The sequence below is a fragment of the Camelus ferus genome, chromosome 10 (assembly GCF_009834535.1).
Source record: "Camelus ferus isolate YT-003-E chromosome 10, BCGSAC_Cfer_1.0, whole genome shotgun sequence".
NCBI lineage: Eukaryota > Metazoa > Chordata > Mammalia > Artiodactyla > Camelidae > Camelus > Camelus ferus.
Window position 1 is genome coordinate 41,139,411 of NC_045705.1, and position 17,733 is coordinate 41,157,143.

The window sequence follows — 17,733 nt, forward strand, 5'->3', positions numbered from 1 at the left end:
ATTGTCAACATTTAATTTTAAAAAGTTACTTAAAGCAAAGGTACAAAACTAATATCACCATTTCAAAAGAGGAGATTTTAGGGACCCCCCTCCCAAAAAAAAGATAAATAGGCTCTCCAAGTTAAGATTAACTTTATAAAATAATCACTATATTGAACCACCTAACTCATTTCACCAAGGCCCAGTGAAAACTCTGTCACTGACCAGCTCCATTTCATAGATTAACATTTAGAAACCAACTGCACTGCAGGGCAAATCTCAAGAAGACAATAATAAGTTAACTGAAAGGTACAAGATGAACAAGCTTTGGGGACAGAAAGGCATTCCAAACACCTTTCAGAAAAATTGGCTAGGTTGTTAATAAATTTTGGTAGTAGTTCTGTAATAAACAGGCCTTATAATTTTTGTGTGTGGAAAAAAAAAACAACACCCTGCTACTATTTATTAAACACTACGCAAGGGTTTTATAAACAGAATATTATTTAAACCTCATAACATTATGAGACAGTCATTATTATCCTCATTTTACAGATGCGATAACTAAGATTAAACAACTTATCCAAGGTTAAATAATTAAGTCACACAACCAAGCCTTAAGGCCCTTTCATTCCAGGCTTTTGGTTTATCCTGAGTATTTCATCTTATATAAACTAGTAGGTAAAAAAATTAGTTTTTATTATTATAGCTATAATAATTATATCTATTTATCAGGACTCTTCAAGTATTACGAATCCCTTGAGCTTTGAACAGCAAATGCTGGATCAAAAAAAAATAAAAAGCCCCTGGCAATTTTAAAATCTAAAAGCATTGCAAAAGCAATCAGTGTTCAAAATTATTTCTGATGATTAAATAATTTAGGTAAGAAGTATATTCCAAGTATGAAATGATCTGCATACACAAGAAAGTTTTTAATAGTAGTAGTTTTAATGATAATTCTGTGTCAGGCATCATGCTAGATATTATACAGTCATATATGTAAACCTCACGACAATCCTGCAAGACGTTATTATCCCCATTTTCATAGGCTTAGAAAGGTTAAGTACTTGCTTAAAGTCACACAGGAAAAGAAGTGTACTGGAACTCAAACCCAAATTCATGGATTTCAAACATATTCCTTCCATCAAATACCCTCATAAATTCCATTTTTAAACATTTTTAAGCATGTGCAATTCTTACTGCCAGTCAAGAACCTCAGTTCTTCAGTTGTGCCAAACCTAACTGCTAATGTCCACTTAACCAAGGTAACAACCCCTATACACAAAAAATTCAGTTGGATTTTGAGGTCTTATTGCTATTGCACTGGCCTAGAATATATATGGAAAGACACAGATAAAATTGGCTATTATACCTTCTTGAAAACTGCTTCCCATTTCTATGGCCTTTGCACAGTGCTGGAAAAGCACACTTCTTTCCAGTGTAATCTCCCTACATCCATGCCACAACTGCTCAAGTCAAATTATCTACTATTCCATCACTAAGATTTATACATGGAGCTTCAAATTCCATAAACTTATAATATTAAAATGTTGTAAGTGCTTCTGAAAATTTGAGAGTTTAGAGAATGAATTAAAGTAGGAAGATGACAGGCATCCATTTATTCATAAAACTGTGTTTAATCAAGGAAAACAAAATTAGGCAAAAAATTGCTCTTCAAAAGCAAGTGTTTTTTTTCTTCCCAAATGAAAAAAAAACTCATTCTAAGGAAAGCAACAAAAAGAAATCCCCCTTGCATAAATAAATTGATAAATTTTAGAGTTATCGTTACCTACCTCCAAATAAACCAGCTACAGTAGAAGGCTCATGGCACATAAGGGTAGTATTAGCATAAGCTTGAGTGCCACAAAAAGAATCTGACAAGGCATATAAGGGGGGGAGGGGAAGGACAGAAAAAAAAGAAAAAAGAGAAAAGTGAGAAAGTGAGGAGGAACAGTTAAGAGTGGAATGGAGTAATTAAAAACAAACCAAAAACAAACACTGATAAACAAACAAACAAAAACCAAACAAAAGAAAAAACAGGAGTTCTACAAATTACAACTTACTAAGAAAAGCACTTAAGGTTCCAATATGAGCAATATATGTTATATTATATATATATATAAAACATATATATATAACATCCATGGCAAATTAAAAAAAAATAACCAACACTGCATCTCTTTAGATAAAGAAATGTGAAGCAGTTGAAGACTAACCTGTCTTCTAATGTCTTCTTTTGCAGATGAGGAAACAGGTATAGACAAGGTCATAAACATGGTATAGCTGGGACCACAACCCATTCTCTTTGACTTACAAATTTCAGTTTTCTTATAGCTTTAATGAGGACAAGCTACCTAGTACAATGACCATCACATCATCAGACCAAGGTCCTCCTCTGGAAGGCTTGATGGGTATCTACATACCTAATTCTGATTTCTCTTGATTGTTCTCAAGCTTATAGAACAGGAGTTGGCAAACTACAGCCTGTGACCTATTTTTATACAGCCGTATGAGCTAAAAATGGTTTTTACATTTGAAAGTTTGTTTAAAAAAAAATGAAAGGAAAAAGAAAAGACAACGACTTAGAAATTTTATGCATCCTGTAAAGCCTCAAGTATTTTACTATCTGGCTCCTTACCAGAAAAGTTTGCTGACCACTATTCTAGAGCAGCACTACCCAGCACAGCTTTCTAGTAACAGAAATGTTTTATAAATCTGTGCAATACGCAGTTATGTGCATGTGGTAGCCATATATGCAATATGGTAGCCACTAGTCACATGTGCCACCGAACAATGGAAATGTGGCTAGTACAACTGAGAAAGTAAATTTTTAATTTTATTTAACACTGAATTTTAATTAATCAAGTTTAAATGACAACATCTGGCGAGTGGCTAATTAGATGATGCAGCTCCAGGAATGGCCCACACCTTAGATGGTCCTTTCATGGTCTTACTACTCTGAGTAAGAAACTACTGGAATTTTTATTACACAATTCTACTTCTTGGGAACTTTTAACTTGCACTGAAAGACTCCTTATTAAAAAGCATCTTCTAGGACAGGCATCAACAAACCACAGCTGCTTGTCTTTGTAAATAAAGTTTCAGTGGAACGCACCCAAGCTCATGTGTTTGTGTCTTGTCTATGGCTGCTTTCATGCTATAAGGTCAAAGTTGAGAGGCTGAGATAGAGATTGTGTGGCTCACAAGGCAAAGATACTTATAATCTGACCTTTTAAGAAAAAGTTTGCTGACCCTTATTCTACATTAATACCTAATGGTTCTATCAGTGGTTTTTAATTTCCTCTTTTGCAATCATTTTCATTAAAAAAAGATAAATGAGTACTTAATGTAAGTTTTTTCTAATGACAAAACTTGGCAGATGAGTTTTTTTTTTAAGTGTACTTTATACTTTAATTTGTATTATTTGCCCTCATAAAGAGGAAGATAAGGGTTTAAACGAAAGCCTGCACTTCCATAAGGGAAAGAGCACTGCAGAGCAAAGCTGCTGGTCTCCTGCTTCAGGCTTTGCTTCCACTAGCTGGGTCAATCTTGGTGCATTTAACTTTTCTGGGACTCGGGATGCATCCATAAAATGGTAATAATATCCTCTAACCACTGTGAGAGTCGAGAGCTGGACCAAACATTCTTCGCATTTTTTTTGCAAACTCTAAACCACCACTTCTACGATTTTAATTTTCACATGGACCTACTCACCTTGGACATCAACTTTACTAATCTGCTTTGCTTTCTGGTCCTCCTCTTGCCCCAACTCAAAAGCCTTAAACTTAAGAAACATTACGAATGTGACATTCTAGTATATTCCTCTCATTACAGGCTTTCCTTGAAAAGTCAAAATAGTAACTAAATAACTCTCTCACAGTGGTTTTATATTTTTACTCTACTTCTGTTTGAATGTAAAATAGCCACAACCTTTAGCACTTAAGGTTATTGCCCTCCATTCTGTCCCTTTTTAGTGGATACAGACAGATATGACAGCCTGAAGCCTATGCGCTGCTCTGATCTAAAAGACAGAGATATCATGTAGACCCAAAGCAAAGACATATCTGTTTCATGTCCCCAAGTTAAGGCAACTGACTTAAAAAGACACAAACAGCCACATTTACCAAATACATACTATTCATATTCAGTAAATATGAAGGCAAATGAACTTGTAAAAAACCACAACAAAACACTCCAAAGGTAACTCTAGTTACCCCTCATTAACAAGAAGGTATTCTATTTGACAAATTTCTATAGTAACAAAATGTGAAGCTCATTTTTCCACTACTTTTCCTGTAATTTTTATATGTATTACAATATAATAATCACTACAATCAAATATTACACTTTGGAACTATTAGACTAGTTATAAAACCAGAGCACCTGTCTTGAAACTTTCTCAAATCTCCAACTACTGCTTTCTAGTCACCTCCCGTCCTCCCCCTCTCAGATATATCTAACAGAATATTCAGAATGTAGCCACATCATCTGCCTAGGGTACAAAGACGACTTTCTGCATTGCTTTAATCAAAGATTTAAATTTGTGTCACCTTAATGCTGTTCCTTTGATTGAATAAAAGCAGCTTGACCATATTTTAAGGGGGGTTTAGCATCTTTTTAGCAAGATTCAAAAACATTTATTTCAGTTTAGTATATACTTAAAAACTTATTTTACCTTGTGTAACTTAGGTGTGAAATTTTGCCTTTTTATAGATTTTTATGTGCAATTAAGGCTATTCAGTCAAGTTGCTTTTCATTTACCTCTAGGGCAACCATGAAGTGAGACCCTTAAGAATGGACAGAGGGTAAGTAAGGGTCTTAGATAACCTAAAGTTATACTATTACTTGCAGTTAAAAGGGGAAAACAAAGATTAAGAAAGCTACTAAGAGTGATGACCACCCTCCCTCTCAAGCACAGAGGGAAAAATATTAGCACACATAACTAAGTTTAAGAGATGTTACTCTTCAACCAACTCTCTGAACTAATAAAAAGGATGTAGCATGTGATGCTATAATATGATATATAGAGAACAAAACACATTAAAAAGTCCAACTTCAAAGGAAATTTTCTTTCCTAAAAATTTGCATTAAATAAAGTTAGGAATACTGGTGTAAAAATCTCACTACATTAATGCTATTTAGTTTATTTTAAAATCTGTTATTAAAATCCAAAGTAATTATTGCAGTGCTTTCAAAATAATGGATACGTTTAAAAAAAAAAACTTAGGCAGTATAAACATTAATTGGAAAGAAAGGTTAAATGGTACTTTACCAACAAACATTTCATGAGTAGGTGTCCTAGTAGTAAAAGTGGATACATCTGAAGAAATGGGAAGGTGAACATCACCACTACTTTTTGTGAGGAAAGGATTTAAGCTTGGAATGGCATCATCAACAGCATCTACAGTAGCAGAGAAAGGATCTGTGCAGTCCAAGTGCATTACAGCAAAATGAAGAAAGGAAGTAAATTAATTAGTATTGTAATTAGTCAAAAGATGCAAAGTGAAAAGTAGTAGCTATATTATTATTAATCCAAATGCAAATTATTAAATCTAATCACCAAGATGGAAGAAATTCATTTAACATATTTTAAAATGAATCCTCAGAAAAAAAACACTTATGTGTCCATAACAAAGATAGCATACTGGGGGGAGGGTACAGCTTAGTGGTAGAGCGCATGCTGCATGAAGTCCTGGGGCTCAATCCCGAGTACCTCCATTAAAATAAATAAATAAACCTAGTTGCCCACCCCCAAAATAATAAAACATTAAAAAAAAAAAAAAAGGTAGCATACTAAGGACAAATCTGCTCTACATCAGAAAGCCAACAGTCAAGTCATTTAAAAAGAGAGTATGTAATAACAAAAATGTTTCTATAAAAGAGCCATCCACCCTGAAATGTGTTCTCCTCCCAAGATGGAAGTGTACTGGCTGTGGTGGCATAGCTACATTTACTCGAATAACTGATACATACAATGGAAGCCTGTGTGGAATAAGTAATATTTCAAAAACCAAAGGGAATTAGGGGTTTCCAACATGTGCATATAACTCTTGTATAGGTTCAGATGTAGGAGACAAAATAATAATGAAGAAAAGGTCTAATGATGGGAAAAGGAATTTTAGAAAAATGAAGAACAGAGACAAAAGATTGGCCATTTAGTAGACTAGGATTAGCTCTGAGGCCTAGCTATGAGTTTTAAAGCCTAAATGATTTGAAAGCAATAATAAAAGTATCATTCCCTACTAGCATGGTACCAAAGATGTACCATTACCAAATCCTAAATCTAAAGTTATTTTAGAATCAGGTATTTACTGTCCCTATACCTCATTCAAGATAACTGAAAGCCATTCATCCTACCTTAAGTAAATAAATGAAGAGGGGGGGGGAAAGCAGCAAAAATACGGTATCATAATTTTTTCTCTTGTAACACAATTAAAAATGAGAAGACACTCCTGTAGTTCCAACCAGCAGTCTGTTCTTGTCTATTCTGCTCTGGTTTGTGACCCTTACTTAAGAATGCAGTAGTAAGCACTGTATTTTACTCTAAGACTGTATAATAGAAGAAGAAGAAGGAAGCAATGGCCTAAGGACCAGCTTCTTCATCACAATATAGGCATACTTTCCTTAAAGTCAATAAATTCAAAGTAAGCATTCCACAAGCCCTGCAACTGTTTTAAAAAGGAAAGTATCAAGAAAATATTGAGGTCATTGGCTTAAATACAAGAAATTTTTTAAATTTAATTTTTGTAATGTTCCTATGGAATTCACAGTTAAAAATAAAGTCCTAAAAACATCAAAATTCACTGATGAATACTCAAACTCAAATGATCACATTTAACATCTTTCCTACTCCTCAATAAATGGAACAATGAAGGGAAAGAATCAGAAAAAATCACTCAGAAATAAAAAGTAGAAAGAGGTCAGATATAAGATTCATTTTTTTGTACTAAAATAAAAATGTAATGGTGAGCACTCTAACTCCTTCTTGCATAAGAAAGGAGCTGCATTAAGGTTAGAGTTGACCGGTTCATCTGAAAGTGCTACTTTTAAATTATCTGACAGTGGCGTGGAGTTTTTAAAGTACATCATACTTTGTTCAAAGTATACTTCAAAGAAGCCACAAGAGAAGTCACTCAAAAAAAGGACACACATTTCTATAACAGATCCACCATTAGGTGTATGAGAAGAAAAAAGTTTGAGAAAAGTTACTAGTTATCTGCTATTCTACTGATTGATACTTTTTACCTAAGCACTTGATATCAATCATTTCCCATTATACGAAACATCCTAAAGAAGAATATGCAGAGATGTGCAAATAAATCTGTATATTTAGATCAATCAGACAATAAGAAAAACAAGCTCTTAATTTACCTTGACAAAACACTATAGGTAATGTAAATGATGTTAATCTACTAAGTGGACACTATACCATAATTAAAACAAATTCATTAAGATAAAAAAATGTAATAATGTTCCAGCTATTTCAATTTAAACTTTATTTATTCCTTTTACTTTTAACAAATATTTTTCCCATTATTTTTATCATTATTCATTTGAAAGTTTAATTTTATGTTAGAGTCATAGGAAAATAATAATAAAAAAGATTAAAACAGTACCAGTCATATTAGAGTCTTTAAGTTTAAATATTTGGTATCTACATTTATACACAGAAAATTGAGTATTTTCATAAAGTGTGTGTTTCATGCCAGCTAAGAGTAAAACAAATCAAACTTCAGAATGGGTAATTCTTTTCTGCCTGAATTTTGAAATCTTGCTTAAAATATGCAACAATGTACTAAGCTCATAAGATCATATATTTTTAGATCTGCTCAAACTTTCAAGGTGATGAAACTGAAATCTTCTAAGATATTAGTATTCAACACCAAGTGCTTATTTAGACTCCAGACCATTTCTTGAAAAATCAAATGTTCACTAATAATTCAATGAGGTGGGGAGGGTATAGCTCAGTGGTAGAGTACATGCTTAGCATGCACGAAGTCCTGGGTTCAATCCCCAGTAGCTTCATTAAAAAATAATAAATAAATAAACAAACAAACCTAATCTAATTACCGCCCCCCAAAAACTTTCAAAAATAAATTTAAAAACTTTTTAAAAGGAATGAGAAACAGGAGAGCTTGTGTTCTTTCTCTTCAATATTCATTTTTAGGTGGAATCTTAAATGCCTTTCCTATAAACATGAAAACCTTACTTTCCCTTAACTCTGTATCACTAACCCACCTATGACTGGAAATACACAATGTGGTGGTGGTGCTTATGATAAGAACTAAATTAAATACCAAATCTATTATTAATATTCATTTTTGGCAAATGAGAGCAAGAAAAGCATAGAATTTTACAATTATCAAGAAAATCATAACTTAGTCACATGCTATAGAAACATGATATAAAATGTTACATATTTCAAATTTTCAGGTAAATAAGTAACTTCAAAAATACCTTTAAGAATTTACTGCTTTTTTCTTGTTGTTTTTGATATTTCTTTTAATTGAAGTATATTCAGTTTACAATGTTGTTTCTTTTTTATTTACAACGTTGTTTCAATTTCTAGTATACAGCATAAACTTTCAAGAAATTGACTGCTATGGATTAAAGCTTTTTATATAAAAGATTTATTTATTTATCTTAGTAACTTTAATTTTAAAAATAAAGTAAAAAATCTTAATCTGAATGTCATGGATATGAACAACTCACTGAATTAGGAAGTATTCAAAGTTCTTGACTTAAAATACTCGACTATCCAATTATACAGAAATCAAAACTCTGAAGCCAAGTATTTTACATGAAAGTCAAGACAAGATTTCAATCTTCTTAAGCTGTGGGGTTCTATAGTAAGATCACCATCCTTTCCTCATATATAAGCTTTTGGAAAAACAGCAGTCAATTGCTACTGCCTCTGCTCCCATTATACTTGATTTGTATTTCTAACATTTTTAAGTTTCACTTGTACAAGGCAAGCCTAATGTTAAAATATGGGGAAAGTTTTTATTAAAGTAGTACATAAACCAAAATAACCTAAAATAGAGAAGTAAAACATGATTAAATGTATTCTAACATTGTATTATTCACACATGACTGCTATGAAATATTTCTTGTAACAGAAAATAAAATAATTTTTACAGGCTGAAATTACTTAAAACTATTCGCTCATAGTAATAATCTACCTGCCTTCATATATGAGCTCAATAATTTCAAGCAGAAACTTTAAATTTCTCATTGTTAGAATTAATTGTACATGGTATCCAGACAAAACAATTTCACAGTTCAGTTTCTTTGAAGTGTTTTATTAGTTCTCATTAAGCCTTCTGTAAAATTTTTTATCTATTTAGAAACATAACATTTTAGGCTTAATTTTAGAAAAACTACTGTTTGTTTTCTTTTGTAAAAGATAAGGAAGCTAGAACAGCTAAAATGTTCATGTTAACTCTACTACCCTTTTCTAAAGGAATTCATAATAAGCAGAAAATAAGCATACAAATTTTGGCAGATTAAAAACCCTAAAATTTCAATTATCATTAGGATGTTAAAAAACTCCTTTCTTACTTTGCTGTCTATGGGTCACTCAGTTAAATAATTCAAGAATATTTACTGACTTTAAACTAGTTTATCATTTTTAGAATTTACTCCCAGATCTTAAGATTTAGCTATATTAAAGTAGCTTTCAAAATCAATTAGTTTTTTAAATCAAGTTAGGCCTCACAAAAGTAGTCTAAAAATCTAGTATTCTAGAGTTTCACTATTCCTGTCCCCTGCCCTATCTTGAACCAGAAACAACTTCCCCAGAAAGAAAACGTCCACTCATTCAACAAACATTTACTAAGACCTGTTATCTATCAAGAAATGTTCTAGGCATTGGGAATCTATCACTTAACAAAATATTTTAAAACTCCTCTCTTCACATAGATTATATTCAATTACATAAAGTAGAATCTTTAGAAATAACTATAAAAAATAACAAAACAAAAAAGTTATTAAATTCAAATCATTAAAATAAAGATGAAGAAAGTCTAATATACCATAAAAACTTACCAGAACAATTAATCCCTCCTATGAGAGGTAAGCCAATCAATTCAGATTTTTACATATGAGCTAACATAAATTTTAAGGCAGTTTGTCATTCTCTAGTAGTTCTCTAGACAGTGTCCTTTCTCAGAATGACTTCTTTCCCTCCCAAGTAATTTTTGAGTATTTGTAAAATAATACTTACATAAGTACAAACAGAAGCACCAAACTCAAACAAAAGAAAATGACTTTAAAACATACTATATGTCTAAGCAAAACTGCTTAAAAACTGAAATGAACTAGGCTCACTTCTTCAAAGATGCCAGGCCATGATCATATGATCACCTTAAGATCAAAGAACTACTCAAGGACAGCAAACTTTCCTGTTGGTACTAGGGAAAAAAGCTCTTTGAATACAAAAATCTTATAGGGCTGAATTAAATTAACATTTTAAATACAAGTTGCATAAAGTTTGTCATGACATTCCTGCACAGAATATAATGTACTACCTAATAACACTATCCGAATTTTATTAGAACTTTATTAGATGAGTTTCCCCCTGCAAGTCAATTTTTTTCCTGTATCAAAAGTAAAATAACCATCACGCATTTTCTAGTAATGGAATAGAAATTCAACACTGAAGGATGATTTTATACTTAAACATACATTTGGTCCTTCTTTATCTTCATTAAACCTCATTTCATAATTTAATTGAACATGTATTCCAAAACTGCATTTATGAAAAAATGAAAATGTCTTCAAAGGGCAAGATGATTGCACTGTCATTTTGATACATGAGAACTTGAGAAATATTAAGTGTAACCAAAAATTATACAAACACCACAGGATGGTGAAGGGAGATGCCTACATAACATACAAAGCAGATTCATTAATGCTTACCTCCCCATGTACTTGCTACCTGAGAAGCAGTTGACATAGGAAGTACTGTCGGGTGAAAAGTAGGCTGTTGCAAATCAAGCAGATCATTTGGTAGCTTTGATGTGCTGGTAAGATATTTTGAAAAGAGGATTTATTAGGTAAATGTTGCTACATTAGCCACTCCCCTTCTCCCACCTCAGTAAGTTAAAACATTTTTTTAAAGTGAGAAAAAAAGACCCAATAATATAAATCTCGAAAGGAATAACAATTTCAGCAAAGTAACAGTTGCATACCCCTCAAATAACAGCATATTTCTAAGAGGGCCTGGAAAATTATTCAAGTACCATATTTTAAGTTTACATTGGATTCAAATAATAATAGCACTTCTGGAAAGAATCAATTACTTCCCCAGGAAAACAGTAATTTTTTTATTGAAAAGAACCTAGAATTTAAACAACATAATTCTATAATATGAAACATCCTAGCAATTTAATTTTTTTAAGGAAATGTTTTCTTACTTCTAATCTTCAAAGAACTTCAGTTAGATCTGCAATGCCAATATCCCTACAAACTAAAATGCCTGTTAACTTTACCTCTATTGCTTCAAGTTTCAAATAACATATCAATAATACAGGGGAAAATGATACATACATATATGACATATTAACCCCATTACGTAACTCCAAGCAGGTACTATTTACATATTTCTTAACATAAGATTTTTATGTGATTAAGGAATAATAATTCAAAAAAAGATGCCAGTGTTTCCATGAATTGAGGTATTGTGTGTAACACAGCAGAGATCATTTTTAATTTATATTTGCTCAAAAACAAAAGTTTTGAAGACATGTCTTTTAGATATAAAACATAGTTTTATAAATAGTTAAGTAAAAATTCAAATGCATTTAGTGCTTTGGGGAAAAACAGAGAATATGCTATAAGCATTCTATAACAGGCTGTAAGATTTGCCCTCAATTACTATAAAAAAAGGTGAAAAGGCTGAGTGTATTAAATGAAATAAAACTATCAGTCCTTATCTAATAATTTGTTTCATCCTCAAACATTCAACATTCTTTTCCATTACCCCCACTCCCGACCCTACTAAGACAGACTTCTTTCCGAGGTCTCCAAGTGGAAAACTTGACACTTAGTGGTGGGTTCAATGTTATTGGGGATAAAGGAAGATAATATACAAAAGCCAAAACAAACAAACAAAAAGATAAAGCTCAAAGAAGAACATATAACTAAATTCAACATCCTGTAAGACTTTAAGGAGCAGGTAGCAGCTGAGTCAGTAAAAGTTACACTGCACTACACCAGGAGTCGGTAGGTGGAAGGAAAGATCTTTTAAAGATGAGTTAATAAAATAAACAGCAACAAAAGCAAACAAACAAAACACCCCATCACTCTCTACGTAGCATTTACCATGTGCTAAGCACTATGCTGTACCCTATACTAGTGATCTATGACCCTCGCAGAAATGAAAATTCTTGGGCCTCATCCTACCCCTACTACTGAACCAGAAACTCTAGGGGTGGGGCTCAAAATCTGTGGTTTAATAAACCCTCCAGCGGTTCTGATGCTTGCTAAAGATTGAGAACCACTAACCTATGCCATACATTACCTTGTTTGGAAATTGAGGGGGGAAAAAAAGTAAGAAATAAATGAACTAAGATTCAAACCAGAATCTGATTTCCAAACTTCTACTTTAAACCACTCTAAGGTAAAAGAGGGACAAGATTTAGAAAAAGCCAGTTATTCTAATTTGCCTGTAAATATAATATTTCTATTGTAAACTGGTTGAAATTAGGCAACAAGATTACTGAAATTGGTCTCACATGCTTCAATACCACAGAAATCTGGCAACTAAACTCTTACTGTTTTCTAGATGACAGAGCTTAAATTAACATCAGGGACTAAACATGAAAAACATTTACTATCCAATGAAAGGATATATTGAAATACATATCCAAGAGTTATATACAAGGTGTTGAATCATCAGACACTTCACAAATGTGTTTAATTACAGTTAATTTTTTTTGCAATGAAACGCTTGCCCAGAAATAACCCACTACCTTCCAACTGGTGTAAGTTTATTATTTAGCCATATCCCATTTCTTAAATACTAGAAATCTAAACTGTACCACTTTATATTTAGCTATTATACTATACCACTACCACCATTTATTACTACCTCTTTTTGAATTTATGATTACAAAATCATGTATCAAAGTAAACTTGAAAAGCTCTGCAAAATTTCTATTAAATCTTTAAACCTAAGTATTCGAAGGTAATCTTTAACCACTCGACCTACCTGTTAGAAGAACTAGGGGTAGAAAAGATGTCAATGGCTGGTGCAGTCATTATACCCCCTGCTGAGGTGGACACAGGAGAGGCTGCAGTTGTTAAAGAGGTATGAGGTTTCTTTGCAAGTTCTTTTAGGCGCTGTTCCTGTTGAGGAAGGGAACTACCATAAGGAATCCATAAACCAGATTTGTTTGTATAGCCTCTGAAAAAAACATTTTCTAATTTTGTTTTGATAGCAGAAAGGTATTCTCAGACTGTTTTGTCAGTCATTCAAAGTCAGGATGAAATTGTATAAATATATATTAAATTCTGTTAGTCTGTGTAGAGGTCCCAGTCACTTTATGAACATCTATACTTGCTTTTTCAAATAAAGAGAATTCACACACCTACCTTTAAAGCTTTTAAACGAGCCTGTTCTTCCTCTAATGCTGCCTGCTTTTCCCTTTCATCCACTTTGGTAAGAGACAGGCCAGTGCTTGCCAGGGAAGAGACTGCGTTGGAAAGTGTTGTCGCTCTAAGGATAATCAAACAAAGGTAGTTTGGTTTTTTACCAAACATTTCAAATTACAACCAAGTTATAAAATGGTCTAGCAACCCAGCCACAGAAAGGCACTGTAATTATGAACTGAACTCATGGAGCCAAAACCAGTACTTCAGATGAAACATTCTACCCATTGGTCTAGAGGATTATTATCAATTAGCTGATTTACACATACATTCATTTATCATTTAAATAAATGTTAGACTTTGGAAAAGGCTCACAATAAAGGTGAGGGACATTACCTCTTCTAAGCCCTAAGGGAGGGAACCAATGCAATTAGGAAAGAGCTCACATGCTTCTAGGAAAACCCTGATAGGTAAAAAGTATTGAGTTCCTCACAGGAAATGACCTTCTGCTAATCTACAGCTTGGGTTTTGGCAGTACTACTACAGAAACACTAAAACATGAATACCAGTAATAAACAGTGTGTATCTGTCTAGGTATCTTTCCCTTATAATAACACCCAAAGATGTCATCCCCAGAGGACCCACAGGTTCTTTCAAAAAAGATCAGTTTCATGGCAGTCACAGTCCGTCTGGCACCTTCCTTCTGTCTGCTACCATTTTGTCAAGCTAGAATTTCTTTTTCAAACATACTATATATGCACAGTGAGTCATCTCTCTTTAGTGGATTCACGGCAACACAACTCCTTTCCCTTATATCAAAGCTTTATCCATATCATAAACCCCAACATTTAACTCCCAAATTTTAATTCCAGGCAAAATAAATACATGTGGTAAAGAATTCTTCTTGAAACTACTCCTGACTGTTATTCATTTTCCTTTTATCATACATCAAACATTGTTAATTTCCACTCTAAGCACACAAGTGGAAAAACTACTTTTTAAATTTTATGTAAAATCAAGTTTATAAATGAACCAATGCAAAGATATAACTCAGAAGACAAAGGAAAAGTAATATTGTTGTGAAGAAATACAAGAAATACAAAAATTTTACGATAAAAAACATGAGGTAAATCAATGTACCTTAGCTACTTGGCTGTATTTTTCATTACTTCCTCAAATAACTGGGCATTTTAACGTTGCCAAAGTTATATATTTAGAAATATATCTAGCCATATATTTAGAAATATAATTCTAAAAACCTACTAGAAAATTCAAAGACCAAGTCTGCCATTAAAAAGTTGAAATCCAGTAATGACAGTTTCCTTTACAAATTTACTTCAATTTTGTTGCTAAAAAAAAGTTCTGAAACAATCAAAAAGGAAGGTTCTTATTATATTCGTATACCTCATACAAATTTTTTCTTCTTACTGGTAAAGAGAAATCTTAAGAAAATATGAGAATTACTCAAGTTACTAACCAACACAAAAATCATGTTACAAGGTCAAAAGAGAAGATCTATGTTATTTTTTAATTCGCTAAGTTAACTGATCTTAGTCTTGGAAATCTTGGAAATCAGCTACAAGTCTAACAGAATGATTAAAATACGTCAATAATCAAGCTGATGAACTGGCATTAGAAAAATGATAAAATCCCAGCTTTGAGTCCCAGAATTACCACTACACACTTAAGTTCACAGAGCTAGTGTGAGGATTAGTCAAATTTGTAAAAACACATCTTGTAATTATAAAACACGATATGAATCTATGTATTTCATCTTTAAGAGAAATATCGACACTATGAACACCATTCTAAACCACACAGTCATTGTCATCATCTTAATAGATGCTGACATTTACTGAAAATAAGGAATTATTCCTAAATTTACATGTATTAGTCCTTGACAGCAACTCTATGAGGGTGATACTATTATTAAATACATCTTATAAATGGTTAAATCAAGATAAAGAGAAGTTAAATAACTTGGAACTTCAGCTAGACCCATCTACTTTCTCAGAAACATCACTACTGCTCTTTGCCCCATGAAGAATGATGTACCTGCTTGCAGCTGTAGAATCTTTGATTTTCTTTCCTTCCAAGGAAGCTAAATGTTGTTCCAAAGCATCAAGAAGACTGCTGGGGGCCTAAAAGTGTACAAATGTTAAGACTTTCATGATAATCAGACCACTCGTCAAAATAAATCAAGCATTATCTAACAAAGGAGAGCAATAAAAATAAACAAGTATATTCCTCATGAACTAATTAACAGTGGAATTTTAGCTACCTACAAATAACACTGTAATTTTTATTACATAAGCATGACCTAGTAAGGAGTATTAGTAAATCAAAGACATAAAAACTAAGACTATATGAACAAGAAACACTAAGAGGATCTTGTATTTAATTTTTAAATATTCTACTTATTTAAATTTTAAATAAAAGCACACTCCTAAAAGCTAGACATACTGTTGAGCATGGTCCTAGTACTAAGTACTCTGCTAAGTAACTAAAAGTTTCCAAATATTATTTTTGAATAGTTACTGACAAATGAAACTGAAGACTAACATCAAGGAAACAAAATCACAATGAGATACAACTTCTTACCCACTGGAATGGCTAACATTAAACAGACTAGCAATATCAAATGTTGATGAAGATATAGAAGAAATGCAACTGTCATACAATATTGGTGGGAATACATCCACCTTGAAAAAAGATATAGATTAAAAAAAAAAATAAAGTTAAATATACACCTACCTTAATTACCCAAGTCCATTCCTAACTATTTATCCAGGAGAGAGAAAAACATATCTCCACAAGAAAAGACTTATTCAAGAATGTTTTAAGGAGCATTAGTTACAATAGTTAAAAAGTTGCAAATAGTCCAAAAATCCATCATTTGGAAAATGGATAAACAGAATTGTGGTAAATTCACTTGATGGAACACTATTCAGCAATTAAAAAGAATTAATGATATACCGAACAACACAGACAGATCTCAGAACATGATGGGCAAAAGAAGTCAGATACAAAAATAAATGTTAGCATAATTCCATTTATATTAAATTCAAAATCTGATAAAAAATGTTCTATTAGAATTCAAAATAGTGATTTGTGTGGAGCAGACTAGGAAGTGACTGAAGGAGGACAGGAGGAATGGGGTGATTGAATCGATTTGTATCAAATGGTGTGTTGATTACATAAATGTTAATGGTTATCAAAACTCATTCAAATAGATATTTACCTCACTTGAAAAAAAAGACGACTAGCTTTAAATTCTCAGGCTCTATATCAAATGTCAACCTAATATGAATAGCTAATTACTTTCAAAAGGAAATCTTTCAATGAGTTGAGAAAGAATTGTTCACTATCTTTAAGTGACACAAATGCATTAGTAGCATTCATTTACACCAAATATTCTTCTTTAGGATTTGATATATAGTGTTTCTGGATTACAGGGATCCAAAAACAGTTAGAAGAAACAAAACAAGCTAATTGCCAATTATTATGGCTGAACAATTGCCTTCAACCTGTATTTTCTCTCTAAATACCAAGACCTTAGCACAAGACAGACATAGTAGAAAATCAATTAATATCAAAAATATTAGATGGCAGCATTGACTTCTATGCTGAACTGAGAACACATGTGTACACCTTCAAACCCTAACAAAATATTTGCTAAGCCAGCAGGGCAACCACTGTCCCAAGAGCTACTGTCAGAGATGATGAGGTGAATGTTAATGATAGCAGTTAACACTTTAAAAACTCTTACAACACAACAGGCACTGTGTGAGCTACCTTGTACGTAATCTCTGACTATAAGCAAGACACTACTACCATATCCATTTTACAAATAAACCATCTGTGACAGTGAAAATTAAGTAACTTGTCCCTAATACAGAGCAGGAGCCAACACAGTGTCTAAGATACATCTGATCTGAAAGTCTACATGTTTACTACTATGCTACAGAATCTTAAATTAAAATTGTGGTCATTTAAATTATAGTTGTATAGTTGTTTTTTTGTTGTTGTTGTTGTTTTGTTTTTCTTCTGAACAGTATAAGGGTTTAAGCTATGTTTACAAATACTAAACTACCTAGTTACGATACTTAATAAACTATTTTCCAAATTCCTTCTAAATATATCTGGCTAATCCTTTAAAGTTAA

The 17,733-nt window shown here is 32.4% G+C and overlaps 1 protein-coding gene across 10 annotated transcripts in view; it reads right to left on the reverse strand.

Annotated features, from left to right (window-relative positions):
• The window catches only part of PICALM (phosphatidylinositol binding clathrin assembly protein), a 94,829-nt gene that overhangs the window by 25,949 nt on the left and 51,147 nt on the right, over positions 1-17,733 (reverse strand). For 6 of the 10 annotated variants that reach the window (XM_032488824.1, XM_032488823.1, XM_032488821.1 and 3 more), the window contains exons 9-12: positions 15,625-15,710; positions 13,573-13,696; positions 13,190-13,326; positions 10,897-11,000 (exon numbers count right to left, since the gene is read on the reverse strand). In XM_032488824.1, coding sequence (XP_032344715.1) covers positions 10,897-11,000; positions 13,190-13,326; positions 13,573-13,696; positions 15,625-15,710 — 451 coding nt within the window. Of the gene's footprint in view, positions 1-5,248; positions 5,399-10,896; positions 11,001-13,189; positions 13,327-13,572; positions 13,697-15,624; positions 15,711-17,733 lie in introns of all 10 variants that reach the window. The other 4 variants (XM_032488818.1, XM_032488817.1, XM_032488816.1 and 1 more) reach the window with 1 other exon arrangement.